This window comes from Antedon mediterranea, chromosome 5 (assembly GCF_964355755.1).
Source record: "Antedon mediterranea chromosome 5, ecAntMedi1.1, whole genome shotgun sequence".
Lineage (NCBI taxonomy): Eukaryota > Metazoa > Echinodermata > Crinoidea > Comatulida > Antedonidae > Antedon > Antedon mediterranea.
Window position 1 is genome coordinate 18,623,584 of NC_092674.1, and position 22,771 is coordinate 18,646,354.

General features: G+C 31.4%; 1 protein-coding gene across 7 annotated transcripts in view; it reads left to right on the forward strand.

The window, feature by feature from the left end:
- Positions 1-22,634, forward strand: part of LOC140048760 (sodium leak channel NALCN-like) — a 90,556-nt gene extending 67,922 nt beyond the window's left edge. For 5 of the 7 annotated variants that reach the window (XM_072093535.1, XM_072093539.1, XM_072093538.1 and 2 more), the window contains 10 exons: positions 4,896-4,964; positions 9,727-9,875; positions 10,457-10,550; positions 11,926-12,055; positions 13,127-13,242; positions 13,740-13,897; positions 15,885-16,035; positions 16,670-16,855; positions 17,138-17,276; positions 20,143-22,634. In XM_072093535.1, coding sequence (XP_071949636.1) covers positions 4,896-4,964; positions 9,727-9,875; positions 10,457-10,550; positions 11,926-12,055; positions 13,127-13,242; positions 13,740-13,897; positions 15,885-16,035; positions 16,670-16,855; positions 17,138-17,276; positions 20,143-20,306 — 1,356 coding nt within the window. In that variant the 3' untranslated portion in view covers positions 20,307-22,634. Of the gene's footprint in view, positions 1-4,895; positions 4,965-9,726; positions 9,876-10,456; positions 10,551-11,925; positions 12,056-13,126; positions 13,243-13,739; positions 13,898-15,884; positions 16,036-16,669; positions 16,856-17,137; positions 17,277-20,142 lie in introns of those variants that run through there. The other 2 variants (XM_072093537.1, XM_072093541.1) reach the window with 2 other exon arrangements.
- The last annotated feature ends 137 nt before the right edge of the window (positions 22,635-22,771 follow it).

Sequence of the window (22,771 nt, forward strand, 5' to 3'; positions counted from 1 at the left end):
GATATCCACAGTATTAAGATCCCAATTAATATGATCAATAACATCAAGAACTGATCCATTTAAGGTAAACGATATCCACAGTATTAAGATCCCAATTAATATGATCAATAACATCAAGAACTGATCCATTTAAGGTAAACGATATCCACAGTATTAAGATCCCAATTAATATGATCAATAACATCAAGAACTGATCCATTTAAGGTAAACGATATCCACAGTATTAAGATCCCAATTAATATGATCAATAACATCAAGAACTGATCCATTTAAGGTAAACGATATCCACAGTATTAAGATCCCAATTAATATGATCAATAACATCAAGAACTGATCCATTTAAGGTAAACGATATCCACAGTATTAAGATCCCAATTAATATGATCAATAACATCAAGAACTGATCCATTTAAGGTAAACGATATCCACAGTATTAAGATCCCAATTAATATGATCAATAACATCAAGAACTGATCCATTTAAGGTAAACGATATCCACAGTATTAAGATCCCAATTAATATGATCAATAACATCAAGAACTGATCCATTTAAGGTAAACGATATCCACAGTATTAAGATCCCAATTAATATGATCAATAACATCAAGAACTGATCCATTTAAGGTAAACGATATCCACAGTATTAAGATCCCAATTAATATGATCAATAACATCAAGAACTGATCCATTTAAGGTAAACGATATCCACAGTATTAAGATCCCAATTAATATGATCAATAACATCAAGAACTGATCCATTTAAGGTAAACGATATCCACAGTATTAAGATCCCAATTAATATGATCAATAACATCAAGAACTGATCCATTTAAGGTAAACGATATCCACAGTATTAAGATCCCAATTAATATGATCAATAACATCAAGAACTGATCCATTTAAGGTAAACGATATCCACAGTATTAAGATCCCAATTAATATGATCAATAACATCAAGAACTGATCCATTTAAGGTAAACGATATCCACAGTATTAAGATCCCAATTAATATGATCAATAACATCAAGAACTGATCCATTTAAGGTAAACGATATCCACAGTATTAAGATCCCAATTAATATGATCAATAACATCAAGAACTGATCCATTTAAGGTAAACGATATCCACAGTATTAAGATCCCAATTAATATGATCAATAACATCAAGAACTGATCCATTTAAGGTAAACGATATCCACAGTATTAAGATCCCAATTAATATGATCAATAACATCAAGAACTGATCCATTTAAGGTAAACGATATCCACAGTATTAAGATCCCAATTAATATGATCAATAACATCAAGAACTGATCCATTTAAGGTAAACGATATCCACAGTATTAAGATCCCAATTAATATGATCAATAACATCAAGAACTGATCCATTTAAGGTAAACGATATCCACAGTATTAAGATCCCAATTAATATGATCAATAACATCAAGAACTGATCCATTTAAGGTAAACGATATCCACAGTATTAAGATCCCAATTAATATGATCAATAACATCAAGAACTGATCCATTTAAGGTAAACGATATCCACAGTATTAAGATCCCAATTAATATGATCAATAACATCAAGAACTGATCCATTTAAGGTAAACGATATCCACAGTATTAAGATCCCAATTAATATGATCAATAACATCAAGAACTGATCCATTTAAGGTAAACGATATCCACAGTATTAAGATCCCAATTAATATGATCAATAACATCAAGAACTGATCCATTTAAGGTAAACGATATCCACAGTATTAAGATCCCAATTAATATGATCAATAACATCAAGAACTGATCCATTTAAGGTAAACGATATCCACAGTATTAAGATCCCAATTAATATGATCAATAACATCAAGAACTGATCCATTTAAGGTAAACGATATCCACAGTATTAAGATCCCAATTAATATGATCAATAACATCAAGAACTGATCCATTTAAGGTAAACGATATCCACAGTATTAAGATCCCAATTAATATGATCAATAACATCAAGAACTGATCCATTTAAGGTAAACGATATCCACAGTATTAAGATCCCAATTAATATGATCAATAACATCAAGAACTGATCCATTTAAGGTAAACGATATCCACAGTATTAAGATCCCAATTAATATGATCAATAACATCAAGAACTGATCCATTTAAGGTAAACGATATCCACAGTATTAAGATCCCAATTAATATGATCAATAACATCAAGAACTGATCCATTTAAGGTAAACGATATCCACAGTATTAAGATCCCAATTAATATGATCAATAACATCAAGAACTGATCCATTTAAGGTAAACTTAGGCTAAATCATTTCATGAGTTTTATGCTTCAGAAAATTAATAGTAAGGATATGACATTTAGAAGGTTTGGGTACCATTTGATTCTGTAAACACCATTTATTTAAATTATCAAGAAGGGATTGCATCATAGGTAAAGAATTTCTAGGGACAACTTCACCCAGGGTGAGGTCGTCAACATATTTCCATCTATCAATCAGGGCGTCATTAATGAGAATGAGAAACAACACCGGCCCAAATAGTGTTCCCTGGGCTACACAACATTTAATAGAGGTGTTCATTACTCGGCCACTGAGAAAGCTGCAGATGATAGGAACTCAAGATGACCTCACCCGAGGTCAATTCACTTTTTTATAACAATAGAATGATCAACACTATCGAACGCTTTATTTTTTCTATTTTATTTCAACATCTTTAAGAATGCCATCAATGAGACTAATCAGATAATGAGTGGTGGAGGATTTCTTTCTATTACAAAATTGTTTACAATCCAACTTAATACAACTCTTTAATATCATCAAGGATCCAGCGCACAATGAACTTCTCGAAGATCCTGGCTAAAAGATGGGCCGAAGGTCATTTAAAGAAGCAACAATCTTCACCTTGGGTATAGGAACATATGTGTTTTCAAAACATCAGGAAAAACACCCTTATCAATTACATTGTTGAAAATGTTAGTGACAGGTACACTCAGTTCAGGCACGAAATCTTTAATCAAACGAATTGGCTGAGCATCAGGATACCCGACTTTGAAAGGGTTGAGAGTATTAAGCACTTTTTGCACTTGCCAGGTATAGATGACAGGCGGTGGGCTGCTGACAGGCAAATAAGCTGGAAGACTAGAGAGATCCAAAGAGGGAAGGCCATTACAAATAGCAGCATATTGATCATTAATTATGCTCACAGCGTCACAATCAGACAGTCCAGGCAGGCTGACAGAAAATTGTTTATTCAAATTACACAATTGCTTAACACCCTTGTGCCATTTCGCAGGATTATTGGTTTTCAGGGCTTTTAACGAATTCCGATAATAAGTAGCTTTAACTTCACGGATACCAGCTTGAACCAAGTTGCGAAGTCTGCGCCATTCAGCAGTTTTACCGAAATTCCGGTACAGATTCTGCTTTCTTCATATTACACAACCTATTAAGGGTGGGGGAGGGGGGGATAATGGCATGGTGTCATTTATTGATTGCAAATTTTAGCTTTTGTCTTTGTTCACACCAGGATTGTAAATGAAAGGGACGGTGAATAATAGAGTGTGATGGTTATTTTGAGACACAATCAACAACATTTATCCCCCTCCTAATCATAGTCCGCAGACCCTGTACACACAGGATTGGTGGCCATGTTTGAGAAGTTTCAAGCCTAGGTCTTAGGTTATCAAAGTTCAAAAGGATGAACTAATCAAAACCTTAAAACGATGCTTATTTTTAGTCGTGTGCAATCGCGACTCTACAGCTCACCAGGTCGGGCAGTCGGTTGGTAAACACTAACTCAAATTGAGCATGCAACTGCAGCCATGTATATGACTTTGTTAATGAATCGAATTCACAGCCTACACATACTATAATATACAGTACATAAAATATGTTTTATATGATTCACAAAAATAAATGGATTTAATACGAGGCTGTTTCTTTTATTTATTGTTTTCCCATGATGTAATTTAATCCCGGTACCTCTGAAAGTCGGTTGCACTACACATTGAGCCATCTGAACACCTGTAATAACATCCGAAGAAAGATTTTTCATGCATTCAGTGTGGTGAACCCCTCGATGCAAATAGAGTATTACATACCAAACTAAATCATAATATTTATTATGATAATATCTTCACAAATTTTTAAAAATGTCATATCATGAAAGTTCATACTTTCAAGTTTTATATATTAACCTGTGAAGAAAAAAGGTAAACGTTATGTTTAATGTTTTGCTCTTTGAAAATGTTTTAGTTTGTTTGATGATTGTTTTCAAAAATGATATTTAATATATCATGAATAATACCACCGAACTTACGAGTTAGTTTTTAATATGCAAATAATCTAGCCGTCAAACACACTTTAACATTCAACACTATATTAAATCACACCTATGATTCATAGACTGTAAGAAAATAAAAAATGGGGGTAACCTTGCATTCTGATGAATTGTATTGTCTTTAACATATTTTTCAACATTTTTACAATTTGTTGACTTTTCCGTGCGCAACCTGTCATGTTTAATGTGCTCGTAGAACGCCATTTCAAGTTTGGAAAATGAATAAAACAACACAAAATTGTTAACCAAAGTTTGAAAAACACAATTTATATAAAAAAAAGGCTCATACGCATTCCATGCGCCATGCACGCGTAGAAAAGAATAGTAGTCTCCCAGTGTCCTCTTCTGCGAAATTGTATCAGCCAATGCCTTGTACTACTGACTGTACTAACTAACCATGCATTTGTATACATGTCCGCATGTAGCTCTGAAAAAATAAATGCATATATGCGAATGATGCGAAGGTCTAAATCCATGCCTGGTCATCATATTACAATTTCTGACAATCATACATATGACATTCTTTCATATTGTTTTTTTTTCAGGATCAACGTACATATACTATTGGATATGTGATTATTGTTTTTCGTTTTTTTACGATAACAGGCAAACATGTGAGTAAACCTAACCATCTATATATAAATTTCTGTAAGGGCAAATTTTGGTAAATCGCGCCTCACTTTTAGAATTTGATATAGAAAATTGGTACCTACTTTCGGTATTGATTTTTAATACTAATAATAGTATACTAATTTAGTTAATAATTACTTAATAATGATTAAATTTAATTTAGATTAATTTATATGGGTGGCCATTAGGGCCATAATAGGAAAATTAAAACAAAGAACTATGTCAAAAATCAACTAATTTTTTCAACAAAATAATACTAAATAATTTTCAACGTTTGAGGGCAGTACTCATGACACGTGAGAAAGAGTTATGACTTTGAATGGATTAGAAGCCATTTTTGTGTCCAACTATGTAGAGTATGGAGTCGAGTCTTTTGTTTTAAAAATGTATAACGTTTAAAGGGCTTTTACTATCGAATTTAATATCAAATCAATCAATTTGGTTTTTGTTAAAATAATAATGAAAGCACTCAGAAACTGAGTGAAGTACTTGGCAAAATATATCCACTGACTGGGAGCATGTTGAAAGATACAATTTTTGCTTTAGATATTAGCTTTACATGGTTAAAATACTGATAAGGTTAATAATTTGTTTAAATAATGTTTAATACAAACAATTCCGGCATTGCAACAATGACCTTTCTAAAATCAAGATTGACCAGAATAACGGTCGAGGAGTGTCTTGAAGCTGTGCGGATTTGCGGCGCTTCTTCCTTAACCCATGTAGTAAGCTTAACCGTGTGACCAGTCGACTAATATTTTGGTCCATATCAAAGAATATGCCCATATTTAAAAAAAGTCAGAATGCGTGCTTTTTAATATATCGTACGGAAGATAAGCTTTTGAGACATGACCAATATATCAGTTTTCCTGAAAATTAATAGGCATGTTCTGTAAATATATATACCTAATATGTACAGAATGAAATAAGGAAGGACACACGCAAGTACAGTACTAAAAAAACTAATTATCAACTAACAATAGTTATAGAACAGCAACGGGTGAATTTGAAAAGAAATAGGTTTTTAAAAAATACTCGTATCAAAACACCTGTACATTAAATCAAATTATGTTTTAAAAATTACAAATCACAATTTAAAACTCTTGCCTCTTGTACAAAAATGATGTTTTTTGGACAAGTAGTTCTCGAGAAAATACAATTTCAGTATACTTGTTACTTTAAGACTGCTCGCCGGCTTTTGAAAATTGTCTCCTATCTTTTAACACTAGCCGGTCTGAAAATAATATCATTTTTGTTATTTGTGAAGTTATTAATAAACCAATTTTGTTGATTTTCAATAGGCATGGTCTGAAAGTAAATACCTATCTACACCCAAACATTCAGAAAGATAACTTGAAAACTGTAGGCGCTATCGTGCTAACAAACAAACATACAAACAAACAAACAAACAAACAAACAAACAAACAAACAAACAAACAAACAAACAAACAAACAAACAAACAAACAAACATACAAACATACAAACAAACAAAGTAAATACTAAACTTGGCAAAATTCTTTTTTGCCAAGTAATAAAATTATATTAGTTACTGCGAACATGACTCTACATAGGAATAGTTGGACACAAAAATGGCTTCTAATTCATTCGAAGTCATAACTCTTTCAATATATATATATGGCTCTTCTCGCGTGTTGCAATGCCCTCAAACGTCGATAATTAGTGATTGTTGAGCTTGTCCTTTGATTAATCGACTTGTCATTTTATTTCCCAAATTGTCCATTGTTTTTGGTTATTGTTGTTTAACTTGACTGTTATTTACCTCCGCCAAGGAGGTATATGTAATCGGTAGCGTGTGTTTGTTTGTTTGTTTGTTAGCAGGATTACTCAAAAAGTAATTACAAGATCTTTATCAAAATAGATATACAGATAGATATGTGATCAAGGACCATTCCATTAAATTTTGGGACCATGGTCCCAATTCTGGACCACTTTTTGAGTATACTTTTCAGACCTGCTAGTGTTAAAAGATAGGACAGAATTTTTCCAAAAGCCGGCGAGCAGTCTTAAAGTAACAAGTAAACTGAAATTGCATTTTCTACTTGTCCAAAAAACTTCATTTTTGTACAAGAGGCAAGAGTTTGTGATTTGTAATTTTAAAACATAATTTGATTTAATGTGCACGTTTTTTGATGCGAGTAGTTTAAAAAACCTATTTCTTTTCAAATTCACTCGTTTGATTTTCGCGTTGCTGTTCTATTGTTAGTCAACTGAAGCTATTGTTAATTGAAAGGCTTGTTACATAACCATTACACCAAACTCGCATACACATGCTTGTAGTGAAATTAGCGTAAATCACAAACAGCATTAAGACACACACACATATATATATTTTTTTACCGGAGAAATTTACAGTAGGCGGAGGTATGCACTCTCGGAGTGCCTTTCTAGTTAGAATATGTTTTAATTCTTTGTTTTCTGTATTTTGTTCGTTTATTTTTATTTTCCTTTGTAGTTTTTTTAGTTTGTTCGTTGATTTTTGAAAAATGTTCGTTTTTTTTTAGTTTGTTCGTTTATTTTTGAAAACGTTAGTTGTTTTTTGACATAGTTCTTTGTTTTAATTTTTTACTATTATGGCCCTATAATGGCCGCCTATAAATTTGAGGGGTGTTTTCGGAATGTGGTACACTGTCTGTGGTTGTTGACGCTAAATAATATGAGGTTGCTTTACTGCACGGTATCCCCGTTTTTAATAATAGTTTTTAAATGCTGAATTCAATATCTTCATGATAAACTAATCAAAAAAGTTATAAAAAAAATACAATTTTTTTACAAATAATATTGCTTGACGGCTATGAATAAAACATTATAATCTCCCAAGTGCCAATTCCCTCAGGCATAATAAAATTCAATTCAGAAATTCAATCCAGTTTTTTGGATACGTGAATGTAGTTGGTAAAAAAATGTTCAACTAGTCTATTAGTTTTTAGGGATTTTAACACCGCAACAGATAAATAAATGGCTTTATGTCTTTTATGTGTAAACTGACTTTGGGGTTGGGTCAACCGGCTCAGCTACACTGATTAAGTTCACTTAGGTTGACCCTGGTCTCCCCAATTTCATTTTGTTGTTGTTATGTATATACTCAAATAGACCAAATAAATAATGAAATGAAATTAAAATGAAATAAAGATTCAGTACCCCAAGGCTGTGTAATATCACCTGTGTTGTATTCCCTTTTCACAACAGCATTTCTATACTTCGTAAAATGAAATCACTCAGTATTGATAGCTCTCTGTTAAAATTGTTTTATAGCACCATGACTTTCTGTTTGATTTGCAACTATGAAAATATTAATAAAAAAGGTAAAAAGAAACTGAATCACATTACTGAGTTGAATACATCATTTAAGATCAGTTGATACAATTAGATTGATTGGATAGTAAAGGCAGCTAATACCCCCTTAACAAATACTTTACAATCAAACGCAATGGTAGAATACAAGTTCCAACTAAGACCAGCAGAACAAGATATAGTCCATGGGCTGGAGGGGGGGTTACCGTGCACCACCCCCCCCCCCCCCACAGTTAAACTTCTTTGGTATCATTTTCTTCCCACGGACATATAGAGTGAAAAAATCGATGTCAACAAGAAAAATATAGGGATGCATTGTATGTACTTGCGTCATTTGTAATGATCATCAGTGTTTTATCTTCAAATATTTTTTGGGGTAGTGGGTAACATTTATCCTAATAACCCAAGAATCCAACATCTAATTAGTATTATCTTAGTAACATTGTGTAGCATACATCTTTTAAAATCTTTTAAAATTTAAATAAAATTAATCGGAAGATTATTAAGGTCAGTAGAGGTCAAAAGGTTATTGACCTTTTGCAAAATGCAAATTTCTCCCAAAATATAGATAAATTTCAATATCGTATCTAAAATTTTCAATATTTTTTATTTTAATTGTGTTTTACTTGTGTTTACTGACATATTGAATAACAAAATATGTGTTAACATGAAAAAAATTGCACTGCATTAATACCAATTGTCATGTAATTTTGTTATTCTTCAAAATTACAATAAAAAGACATTTTTGGGGTAGGGGGTAACAATTATCCCAATAACCCAAGAATCCAACACCTAATTAGTATTATCTTGGTACAATTGTGTAGCATACATCTTTTAAAATCTTATAAAATTTAAATAAAATTAATCGGACTATTAGTAGGGTCAGTAGAGGTCAAAAGGTCATTGACCTTTTACAAAAATGCACATTTTTGCCAAAATATAGATAAATTCCAACATAGTATCTATAACTTTCGATATGTTTTATCTTAATTGTGTTTTACTTGTGCTTACTGACATATTGAATAAGAAAATATATGTTAACAAGATTAAAATTGCAGTTCATTATACACAAATTATCATTTTTTATTCTTAAAAATTGCAGTAAAAATACATTTTTTGGGGTAGGGTGTAACATTAATAGCAATAACCCAAGAATCAAACATCTAATTAGTATGATCTTGGTGTCGTTGTGTAGCATTCGTGTTTTTTTAATCATATAGAATTTTAATAAAATTAATCGAACCATGTTTAAGGTCAGTAGAGGTCAAAAAGGTCACTGACCTTTTGCAAAATTGAACCATCTGTGAGCACAACCTAGATGGTACGCCAGCAAAGTAAAAAAGTAATTTTCTGTACTGTTTAATGCTTTGTTTTTAGTTCTTTACAATTATGATTATTAATTATTATTTGTGATAAATTTTGTTTGTTTTTAGCCTACGCTAAAGATGTTGATGATGACTATCGTTGTGTCTATGGTGAAGAGTTTTTTCATCATAGCTGGTCTGTTCCTTTTAATGACTGCCTATGCCTTTGCTGGAGTTGTCTTGTTTGGTAAAGTGAAGTATGGTGAAAGTCTTAGTAGGTCAGTCAGCTTTGTTTCCTAATAATAGAGACTTTAAGATTTTTATGTCGACTATGTCGACTGCTACTCTTTTACGTCGTTTTTATGATATACGCTTGCACTAGACGACTGGTACATCGAATGGCAAATTTGAACACTTATTCAGTAGCATTGTGAAGTTCGCTCTCTGACATGAGTATGAGGTATGATGTCTGCCGAGAATGCTCGCGAGAATGTAGTAATCAAATTATATTTCCAAACTATGAATTATTGATTTGTCAGATCCCAAGGTCATTACGTCATACGTTCACTGGCAAGTCTACATAAATGTCTACTTAATCTAAATGTTTATATATCTCTCGACGACAACAGCAGTCGACTACTACCCATATGCACGTGTGGACCATCGTGTGCATGTTCACTCAATCTAAAAGTCCCTAATGTCTACTTCCAGACAACAATTTCAAAATAGTAGACATTTATTTTTTGGTTGAATAATGTAACCTTTTTCAGGGTAATATACAAAATGCAGTAACATAAAATACACAAAAAAGAAATTAAGTCAAGATAAATAACAATTTATTATTATTGTTTTGTGACAGGCAAGCAAACTTTGAGAATGCAACTAATGCTATTGCAGCTCTTTTTCGTATTGTAACTGGTGAAGATTGGAACAAGATTATGCATGACTGCATGGTATGTAACAATTCCACAAAAATAAAGTTCCTTTATCACAGTACTTGGTTATCTGAACACAGGATAGATACACTTCTGATACACATGTCTTATACATATACAATTGTTTATAAAACGACGTATCCAGGCAAATACCTGTACTATGACTAACTAACTATGAGAACTGTCCTTTCAGGGTGGAACAAAATGAGTATGAAAGGTGGATACTGATTTCTTCACCTCAGGATCTTACCTGAGCTAGTAACAGGCCACTTACTACTATCTGCTAGCATGCCTGAAAGCCATCTGCCTAAATCATTCCAAATGTAGCTAAAGACTATCATTAAGTTCGTCAAATATGTGCATTCAGCCATACTGTACGAAATCGCAACTGACACGTTGCAAAGCATATCCTGCACAAGCAGGGCGTGTATATAAAAGGCCAAAGTATAAACATACAAGTTTAAACAAACTTGAAGTAAAAATTGGACATGGAATGAAATTAACTATATTATGGTAAAGGGTAATTATGTCCACTCTGGGTGGGTATTGGTAAAATCAAGAGGATGCTGAGTTCGACTTGCCAAGATACAGTATGCTATCGTAACAGACTTTCATCTGGGAATTATAGGCTATTTTCTTATATTTTCCAAGTCTGTTTTTATTTATATCATCAGAGGCATAGTATCTGCATACATACTAACTGTTCTACAGCTTGAAGGTTATTAACATATAATAGAAACAACAGTGGGCCCAAAATAGACCCCTGTGGTATGCCACACTTCATTTGGAATTGTTTAGATGAAGCACCATTAACAATTGTTTTTTGATTACGATAATATATGTAGCTTTTGAACCAGTCTATAGAACTAGTGCTGAGTGAAAAAGTACTTAACTTTTTAATAAGGATATCATGATCGACAAATGCCTTCTTTAAGTCTAACATAATAAGGCAAACATATTTCCCCTTGTCTATTGCTTCAATCCAATCTTCTGTTACATTAATAAGAGAGAATAGAGTAGAAAAGATTGATTTTTGTTTTTAATACAATTGATCAAAAATAGTACGTTCAAGTATTTTGGATAATATTTGCAAAATTGATATAGGTTGGTAGTTACAAGGCTCAGTATTGAAGCAGACACAATATTTCAGTATGGAAGTAGACACAAAATTTCAGATTTACCAGTTATTTTAAATGTATTTTTTACATGAAATTAATTCCAAATTTGCTTGAAATTATATGTACCGTTAACCTTAATTTTGACATTTGCCATTAGATGGTGTTGCAACTATTGGTAAAACCTGTGATCTTTTTGATTGCCTTAGTACAAGGTATTATCTTCATTCATGTTTTCAAGCAAAGACTTAATACACTTTTGATGTTATTGGTAACAGGTGCAGCCCAATGAATGCACACCAGGGGACAATTTTTGGGAAACAGATTGCGGTAATCCTGCAGCATCACTATTTTATTTTTGTACCTTCTACCTAATCATTGCTTACATTGTCCTCAATCTATTGGTTGGTAAGTATGCTATCATGCAAAATACAAGCATGTTTTTAAATCTTTAAAATCTTTTAAAATAAACTCAGCCCACTTTGTAAACAAATTGGTGTACGAAAATCTTAGTTCTAATTTCCAAAATCTTATTTCTGTAAATTAATGTCAAACAAAAACGTGTATCAAATGATTGTAGCAATAAAATGAAGAAAAATAGTACATTAAAGTTCTACTTTTGTTTATTTGTTTAATCAACAAAAAGAATTCTTCATCTAATAAATCAAAGTCATGAATTAATTTAAATATAATATGATCTGCAAAGTGTGTGTGATTTATACTGTATACATACATTCTTAAACTGTTTTGTCTCTAATTGATATAAAAATGAACAAATGTTAATGTAACTTTTATAAGGTATCCTATCAAATATGTCAAATTAACAATCTATAATTTCCTCTATGTTCATTCATATTCATTCATATTGTGTTACATGATACTTTAAAATAAACACTTTTATCAGTGGAGGGATAGTTAACGTCCTTCCACAATCCAAACTACATCAGCATTTGTGCAAATTGGTATTTTATGATATTGTAGGTTGGTTTTGTGGAAGTTGCTTATATTGTTAATTTCCTGGTAAAATTGTTTCTCTTTTTGTTTTTTTTTTATGATTTGTATATGGATGTAGTATACGAAATAAAGAAAATGAATGTATAGTTCACATCCCAGTAAAATCCCTATTCTTTTGTACATGAATGATTGGGATTCACCCGATATTTATAGCAGGCATTTGATTCATTTTGTTGTTGTTATTTCTATTACACATTTTTAATTTATTATATCTGAACTTCATGAAAATCTCATCATTCCTTTACTGTAGTGTCATCTCATGTTTTTCAGAAGCATAATCAATCTAATCTACATTCCATATTAAATATATATTTAACAGTTTCAAAACTGTGTCACAATGTGCAATCTTGGATATTTCACACAGAATGTAGTGACTTTATTCCACTTCATTCTTTTCATCAGTTGATATATATACAGAATTATTATTGTTAGTTTTTAAGTACAAACTTTTCATTCTGTCATTAGGTATCATTATGGAGAATTTCTCATTGTTCTACTCAAGCGAAGAGGATGCATTGTTAAGTTATGCTGACATTAAAAACTTCCAATCAACATGGAATATGGTAGACATAAACAGACGGGTATGCTAATAACAATTGATTGATCCTTGTCAAACAACTCATTTAAAATTTTGGATCTTAAAATAAACTTTAATTACAGAGATAAATATTGTGAAAATCCGTCTTAGTATTATTTTTCCAAGATAAATTAACTCGAAATGTCATATTTTCGAGATAAATTATCTTTGTAATCTGTTTTTCTGTAATTTGTATCTTGGAATCACATTTTCCTGTATTAAATTGGAATTTGGTTTTTGTTGGTATTCTACCTTTAAGATAAAATACTGAAAAGACAGAATAAGATAACTAATCTCGGAAAGAATTCTCAGATTTAAGCTTCTGAACATCAGTCCTCTTAAACCACTTTCAGTGTTTCTGATTGGTTTTTATAATTTCCTTAGGTTTCAATTTTAATTGATTTTGCTCAGAGCCATATGTTTTTCATAATATAAATTTTAACAACAACTTCAATGTTTAAAAAATGTTTAACTTCAATAAGATGTGGTCGTTTTACTTAGGGAGTTATTCCAGTAAGTCGTGTAAAGTTTGTTTTGCGTCTTTTGCGAGGACGCCTTGAAGTCGATATGGAGAAAGACCACCTAAACTACAAACACATGTGTTGTGAAATTGAGAAGATGAGAAATGGCCAAGATGTCAACTTTCATGATGTACTTAGGTAAAATACTTAAAATACCAAAAAAGTATAAATGCAATACATTTTTTTTCATTTTTGTAATTACCTATTTAACTAATTGATAATAGTAGTATTGGATTTTCAGTTTTTTTAATTTGTTTATTTAGTAGTCAAGGTTAGAATAGAAGCTCCAATTACTTCATGTACCATTTGGTCTGCCTTTCTTTCTTTACCCTTGTGGTGTCCATGAAATTTGACCATATTTGTGTGTCTGTTTAAACTGTCAATGTGCAGTGCAGTAGAGGTCTTCAAGAAAACAAGTCTATGATCAAACACTGTATATCGCAGTCAAAAATACAAAAAAAAACAAAAATACATGATGCCTCATGTAACCATTCACAATGTTTTCCATACATTTCCATACACATACATTTCTTTAATAATGTTTAGATATTTTTCTGTTAATCCATAATTTCTCATAGTGTATCTTGATGAATGCTATTGTGAAAGACTTTTCAAAGTCTATGAAGTTTAAGTAGATAATGAATCCAGGACAAAATATTTCCTGGTATTGATAATAATGTTATCCCTCTTCAATTTCCACATGATGTTAAATCCCCCTTCTTGGGTATCTTAATGGTAATCCCTTTTCTTCCATTCCATTTATGGATTTGTCAAAAGGGTTTGATATTATCGTTCACAGTGTTCTGTTGAGCAAATTGGCACATTATGGTATAAGGGGCGTCATTTTTTAGGAAAATGTAAATGTTAGTTCATCATATTTAAAAGAAATAAATATTGGGATGACACATGGCTCTGTTCTAGGACCACTTGTGTATTAGTAGAGCAAATAATGAAATAGACATAATAAGCTTCGCCGACACAACATGCAGGAGAGATGACCCTGAAATATTATACAATATTATGAATATTGAATATAAATGTATGGCTTAATAAAGAAAATAAGCTGTTATTAAATGTCAGCAAAATATATTTTTAGAACCACCCAAAAGTACAAAACAAATTTGAAATAAAAATGAATAATGTATTATTTACAGAGAAAAGAAAATGTGACATTTAGGTGTCATTTTGAATTTAAAAATCTTTGCTGGAAACATCAAATACAGCTTATTAGCAAAAAGGTGTCTAGGGCAACTGGAATACACATTCAATATGGAAACTTGATATGGGGTAATACATATCAGAGCACGTTAAAAGTCCTCTTAAAGCTCCAAAAAAGAGTTAAGATGCATTACTTTCTCCAAATTCAGACAAGCCTCAGAGCCATTGTTAAAGAAACTGAAAATATACGTTTTTCACAAAGTAAATGTCATAGGATTTATGGATATAAGATTCAAAAAATTACCACATCATATTTTAAATATGTTCAGTTACTGTGCCAGTTTTACTCATAACCTCAGAACAAAATTCCCTTCAAGAGATTGTAAACAGTAAACAATTTATACACATATATGGACCAAAATTGTGGACAAAATTCACATGTACTGGCTGAATATTTTTGAAAGAAATATAAATGTATAAAAAAAACATTAAAAAACACTATATATTTCTTAGTTTTATTTTATTTATGTTGTGTGTTATTTTTATGTTTTATAGAAAAAAGGTCCTGCAAAAACAGAATTTTGTATGCAGGATCCTTGCCATCAATTATATAGTGTAATAAGTTAAAGAATGACTAAATAAATGTAAATGAATGAAAAGTATTTTGAAGCTAAATTCTCATCGCACTTGTTTGTGTGAGAGGAGTGGCGTACCCTACAAACATACAAATATGTCTGGCCTAAATGATAAATTAAATGGAGATGGGAACCAAGTAGCAAATAAGCTTCGGTTTCCACTTTACCTTATCTTATACCATTTTTTATTTCTTCAATGGATATTTCTTGCATGTTAATGTCCATATCCTTGATTTCTTGTTCTGTGAACAAAAAACAATTAAAAAACAGAGAATTACACAAATAAATCTACAAAATAATACCTTGACTAATTTGATATTGGCATATTTCAGCATGTTATCCTACCGTACTGTGGATATACGTAAATCTCTACAGCTAGATGAACTAATGGCCAGAGAAGAACTAGAATTTAACATTGAAGAAGAAGTAGCGAAAGATACAATACGAAACTGGCTGGAAAAATGCATAAAAAAACGCAAGACTGTAAGTGTTGTGAATTAATTCTTAAAATGTACAATATTGAAATGAAAGCTTTGAAATGACTTTTCTTGTCTATCGCCATGTCGCCACCAGCTGAGATATGGCATGAAGAGAATACTATTATTACTTTTTAGCATACTGTATGGTGTGGCACATATACAAGCAAACTACTATAGCTCATCCTACATAGATTGAGTTCAGTTAATTACTACAAAAAAAAACTAATCCTAAATATGGATAGTCTAGAAAATTAGCTTTAGGTCGAATATGATTCGTTAACACAGGGAAGACTTTAACTTTTCAATTTAACTCTTCCCTGGTTAACATAACTAACACTACAGATTTTATAAACACAACTACAGTAGGTGTGTTTATAAAATACAATATAATAAATATAACATAATTATAATATTATAAAAAACCAAATATATATAATTGTTTTGCAATGTAAATATGTTACAAAAAATTAATAAAGTTTACTATTCAATCTGAATCAAATGAATGATTTAGTTGTATAAAACAAATAATAAATGTTTTATATTCGGTCAATGTCGGAAATATCATCATTCATCTCATGCCATTATTTGTACTATTCCACTCATAAACATTCATTATTTGTATATTGTTTGTTTTGCAGAAGGAGATACCAAACAAAGATCCATCAATCACACAGCACAATATGCAACTAGCCAATGAGAGAGACAGCAAGCGATACAGCATACCTACATGTATAGCATCAAACACACTTAAAACCCTAGAATCTGAAGATATGCCTGGATTGGAAACTAGCATTCAATCAGCAGATACAGCTTCTAACCAATCTGTAAATGTAGTTTTGTTTAATCATTTAATTTACTAATTTTGAAAAATCTGGATAATCATTTTTCACAAAGTCACAAGCAAGTTTAGAAATATTTTTATATCGAATAAATACAAAAGAAAGTATTACGTGTTCAATTTAGTATTCTGAAATGTATAACAGATGAAATTGAAGAAACTGAGCTATCAACAGGTTTTCTATCTTTATAACAAAGAAAACTATATCAAGAATTGTCTTAGAATCTGTAATACGAGTTAGTTAAGTTTAAATCTTGTTTTTTGACAGAGTTCACCGAGTCACAAGCTGTTGGTGCCATGTGTTTCAGATGGTTCAATCAAGTTAGGTGAGGACGAATCCCCAAACCCTGTTGTTGGATTCAGACTTCGACGGCAACACCATCATCACCATCATCGGAGGATGTTAGGTATCTGTCTGTTATCTGCTGGCTGTCTGCCTTGCTGCTCATCATTTCATCAGCACTAACCATTATATCATACATTGTTTCACTCATCATTTTTGTCATTGTTTGCCTCCTTCTAATCTTTGAAAGCCTCAACATGTCTTGGTAGGGGACCCTGATTATTGTTATTTCTAAAGATCTTATTTCCATCTTTCATAATAGAGCAGCCATTTACATTTGAAGATGTATTCACTTGATACTGTTTTATTGTAAGTGACAGGAAACATGATTCGGTGGCTGATCCAGGAATTTCACAAATTTGGGTGGTTGAGAGGGGGTGGGGGAAAATATGCTTAAATAAAGGAGTCCACCACTACCACCACCATGAGAAAGATTTGGAAATATAGACCTATTGGTCCCCAGAAATTACACTTTCTTTTGGATGGTTACAAATTGATCAATTTTTACTCTGGAAAACACCCTTTTTAAACCTAATTTGCAAAATTTGGTTATATGATGATGAGGTAAAAACAAATAAAGATATGCCTGGATGCCAGAATCCATTTTCTAGATCTGCCACTGATGATAAGCACAGTAGAATACTGTACAAATATTTACATTCTCAACATGACAATGTTAGCATTGGATAGTACACAAGCTACATATTCTTTACATAATATATTTCAACTTTATTACATATTTTATGATTTTATGTCAGTTCTTGCTGTTGGCAAAAGGAACATAAATTAAAACTTACTGCATAGAGATTATGATCAAATGGGAGATTATGATCAAATGGGAGATTATGATCAAATGGGAGATTATGATCAAATGGGAAATTATGATCAAATGGGAGATTATGATCAAATGGGAGATTATGATCAAATGGGAGATTATGATCAAATGGGAGATTATGATCAAATTGGAGATTCACAACTTTTGTTTCTCACATACACACAGCAAACTACAGCATATCAAATATATGAGATGCAATCTATTTGTTTCCAATCATTGTCATTATTTGTATTCATTCATTTGTTTATATTTATACTTTAAATTGATCACTGTATCTGTATTGCACTGTACACTGTATACATTTTTGTTTAGCAATACCCAATCAGGCATTTTAAAATTTATAAGTATTGTTTTTATGATTTGTTTTATGATAAACTGGATGATCTGTATGAAATCGTGTGAGATTGTGAATTGTTGAAGAGAATTAATCTATAGAGCTTTTTGTGGCCGTCATTGGTGGTGTGTGGGTGTGTTTGTGTGTGATTTAAGTCAATATCAAGATTCATCATCAACGATTGAACTCCCACTAGAGTGTAGCAATGGAGTACATGCATGGTACACAATGATAAACTAAAATGTAGGAGATTAGTATTGTGTGAGATAAACATGTGGTTGCATGTAAAGAGGCATATTGTGTGTTCCACCTCTAGCTACCATACTCCCTGCTTTTGATACCTTTGCATGTGTTAGGGTGTGTGGTGTGCATCTATCATATTGCCCTGCTTGTAGGCTTTTGTCTACAGTCACATGAAGCATGGTGCTGCTGCTATCATGTGGTAACAGAGAGCAGACAGGTTACCCTATTCCTCTGTTAGGGACATCTTTATTTACAGACTTTTATTGTCAATTAATAAATAATAATTTGGTTTTAATGTATATATGGCTGTTTACCTTGATGATTGTGTTATATGAGACAGAAGGTATCATACTCTTGTCTGTTGTTTTGTGTTTTTTTTTAAAATTAGTCTACTTTCAATTTAAGACAACCACTTTCTTTAAACCCTTTTCTAATTTAAAGCTTACTAAATCTAAATTCTATGTGCGTTATGTTTCTAACTGAAGCAAGACGTCGTATATTAAATCTATTTATGTTTTACAATCTTGAATAGGCTCTATTATAAAATAGGCCTGGTGTGTTTATTAGCATTGAGAAGTGTTAATATTGAATTTATTGTATCTACCTATATGAATGTTGGTAGTAATTGCATTCTTATTTTAATTTTGATATTGTTTGTGCTTAGCTAAAACTGCTATGATGTCAGTTGGTAAGGCTGACTTTACAGAATTTTTTTTTTTCAACTGTACATTTTTAACTTTGTAACATATTTCACTATTCATATTAGAATTTGTCTACACACTATTTAAAAAAAGAGGAATTACATTAAAGATGTATTGTTCCTCAAAAGCAGATGTTAAAAAGGCCATTTTGTAGTTTTAACAAAGTTAATCACTTTCGTAGAAAAAAACCGAAATAAATAATGTTTTCGCTTAAAAAATGACAAACTAAACAATTCAACCAACAACCAATTGGCTGGCAGCCAATTTGACTATTTTTTTCTTTAAATTACAGTTATTTCAGCTAAATAATTTTTTTTTTTTTCGATCCAATTTTTAGTTAACTATTATGTGACATTCAAATTTAAACAAATATTTTTTCAGGGGACAACAATATATCTTTAATATTTCTTCATTATACTTTTAGTTAAAGATCGTCTAATTACCAACCATAAGCATGTGAAGAAATGTATCCTTTTATTTTTTAAAGACTGATATATATTTACAGACTGAAATATATATTTACAGGCTAACAAATGTTCAAGAAGCACAAAGTAGATTTTATTTTGAACATTGGAACCAGCCAAATATCAATATTTCTGCAAGAAAGGGGGAAGTATTCTATTTAAAGAGACAGCCATCAGTACAACATTATCTGATATTGTTTTAAAACTTGAATAAAATTTTAGGCATGTAGGTCATACACTGGAAATATATATTGATGGCTGATGATATCTTTGGGAATATAATGTTTACACACAAAATCAACACAAGAGAATAGGCAACAAATTAAAACTAATACTAATTTATTTCTGTGTAGGTTCAACTCCAAGTACACCTGTGTCTGGACCACCGAGCAGCACCTTATCCAGTCCAATGTTTCCCAAACCTGTCAACTCATACGTGATGGGTGTAGCTACGCAAGATGTTCAAGATTGGTGGCGTGAACAGCTACAATATGACAGTGGTTCAGATGATGATTAGAATATCAGAAAGTGGTGCTATATTTTAAGTATTTATGACTACAATATTTTTAGGTATTAATTTTATATAACTAGACTGTATTTAAAAAATAAAATATTTTAAATACACTATTTTGAAATGCAACTTATTACAGTGTATAAGGTTTGTACCAATTTAGGCCGCAAGATATTACATAAGAAAAGTATAAGCATAAAAGTAATTAATAAAAGCATTAGGTTAAACCTTTTTAGAAGTATAGTGAATTGGACAAACAAGTTGGAACAAGAAATGGGTGGTTCGTACCTATTTTTTAGATCATGTAACCATGTAACCATGTATTAAATTCAGACATAATATATTAGAATCTCATTTTGTAGGCAATGTTTTAAAAAGTATTTATGAATTGTAAGATAAAATCTTGCCCAATGTAAAATATTGTTAAGTACTGTATGTATTTTAGGGCCCGTTTCTGCTGCCAACCCAAAATATACCGTATAAATATACCGTATAAATATACCGTATAAATATACCGTATATGAAATTCGTGCACCGTTTCCGCTGCACATACTTCGTGGGTGGGTTGTAAAAAAGTTGGCTTTCATTACCCAAAATGCATTTCGTGAGACGGAAGTATGGATTGACCTCGTGTAGTGAGGTTTTTACCTATCGGTACATGCTGACAAAAACAAAACAATGATGGTTTCTCAAAACGTCGTAGCATTGCTTTCTATTTTAAATCTAATGAGCAGAAGTGGCAACGAATTTACACCGCACATACAAGCACAATCTAGAAATGTCACTATAAATAAACTCTGTTAATTATTCAAATTGAGTTTATATTATGCTATATTATCCTATATTGCCGTTTTAATTTCCATTTTCTATTATACAGTATTTTACCATGATTTTACATCACGTTGTTGTCGTGTAAGAACATTCGATTTATTGTAATTAAAATCTCGGTATCTCTTCTGTTGCCATGCAGTCTCCCCCCAACCTTCGCTTCCCCCCACAATTGAATTGCAAAAATAGTGATTTGTTCGGTCCACAGTGACATTTTGATCTGTTGCTTGCTTTTACACGTGTGTTTCAACTTTCAATGCAGCAGAAAAACCAAAACAAACGCGTCGCGCTCTGTTAGTTTTTGACCTTGTGTTATGAGTCGGGTCACATTTACGGTATATTTTGAGTGCAGCAGAAACGGGGAACGAAATATACGGTATATTTTGGAATATACCGTATAATATCCACAAACGATGGGGATATTTATGCAGTATATATACCGCAAATATATACGGTATATTTTTTATGAGACCCATTTCTGCTGCCAAAAAATATACCGTATATAAAATATACCGTATATATACGGTATATTTTTGGCAGCAGAAACGGGGCCTATGTGTATTTGTGAATTCAACATTATATTTAAACCAAATACTAATGACCAAAATGTGTGCATGTAGTATGCTAATTATAAGCTACAGAGTTTTGTTCAATTTTACCACCGTGACAATTTACTTTTATCTGACCAGTTATTAATTTGATTTTTAATACCTGTAAATATATGCCTAATAAACGTATGTGAAGAGCATTCATGTTATTGCATCCTGATTTTGTTCAGTTATACAATAATGAATGTTTTTACACTTCATAGATATTTTGCAATTGATGCTTTCAGCTGATTGTACACTACAATATATACAATTTTGCCTTTACCCATCATATATTTAACCATAACCATTTAAAACATATTAAGTTTAGAAAAAAGTATTCATATATTATAGTCTGATGTTTTTATTGTTTTGTTTGAAACTACAGGCAACACTGAATTTAATTGTAATGTAATGAAGTTTAATTAGACAACATCCCAGCATTTTAATGATCTGAGAACAAGTTGCATTTTCTTTTCACATCAATTTGGTACTATTTTTATTGCATTGCAGGTTGTTTACATTGTATAGTTGCTTCCACTACACTATATCATATCATCATGACATGCATATATGTGATTTTTTATGCTCTACTATAAAATTTAATTTGAATTTATAAAAATATGTAGATTGCAGTAGTATGTTGTTGGTAAATATACAAGCACTTCTATTTTACAATGGTAAGGGCTAATTTCACATGCATTCGTTTTCTGGATAGATTAAAATTTCTCTGTTTAAAGTATGTGTCTGTGATCATTTATTAATTGTTTTGTTTGAAACTACAGGCAACACTGAATTTAATTGTAATGTAATGAAGTTTAATTAGACAACATCCCAGCATTTTAATGATCTGATAACAAGTTGCATTTTCTTTTCACATCAATTTGGTACTATTTTTATTGCATTGCAGGTTGTTTACATTGTATAGTTGCTTCCACTACACTATATCATATCATCATGACATGCATATATGTGATTTTTTATGCTCTACTATAAAATTTAATTTGAATTTATAAAAATATGTAGATTGCAGTAGTATGTTGTTGGTAAATATAC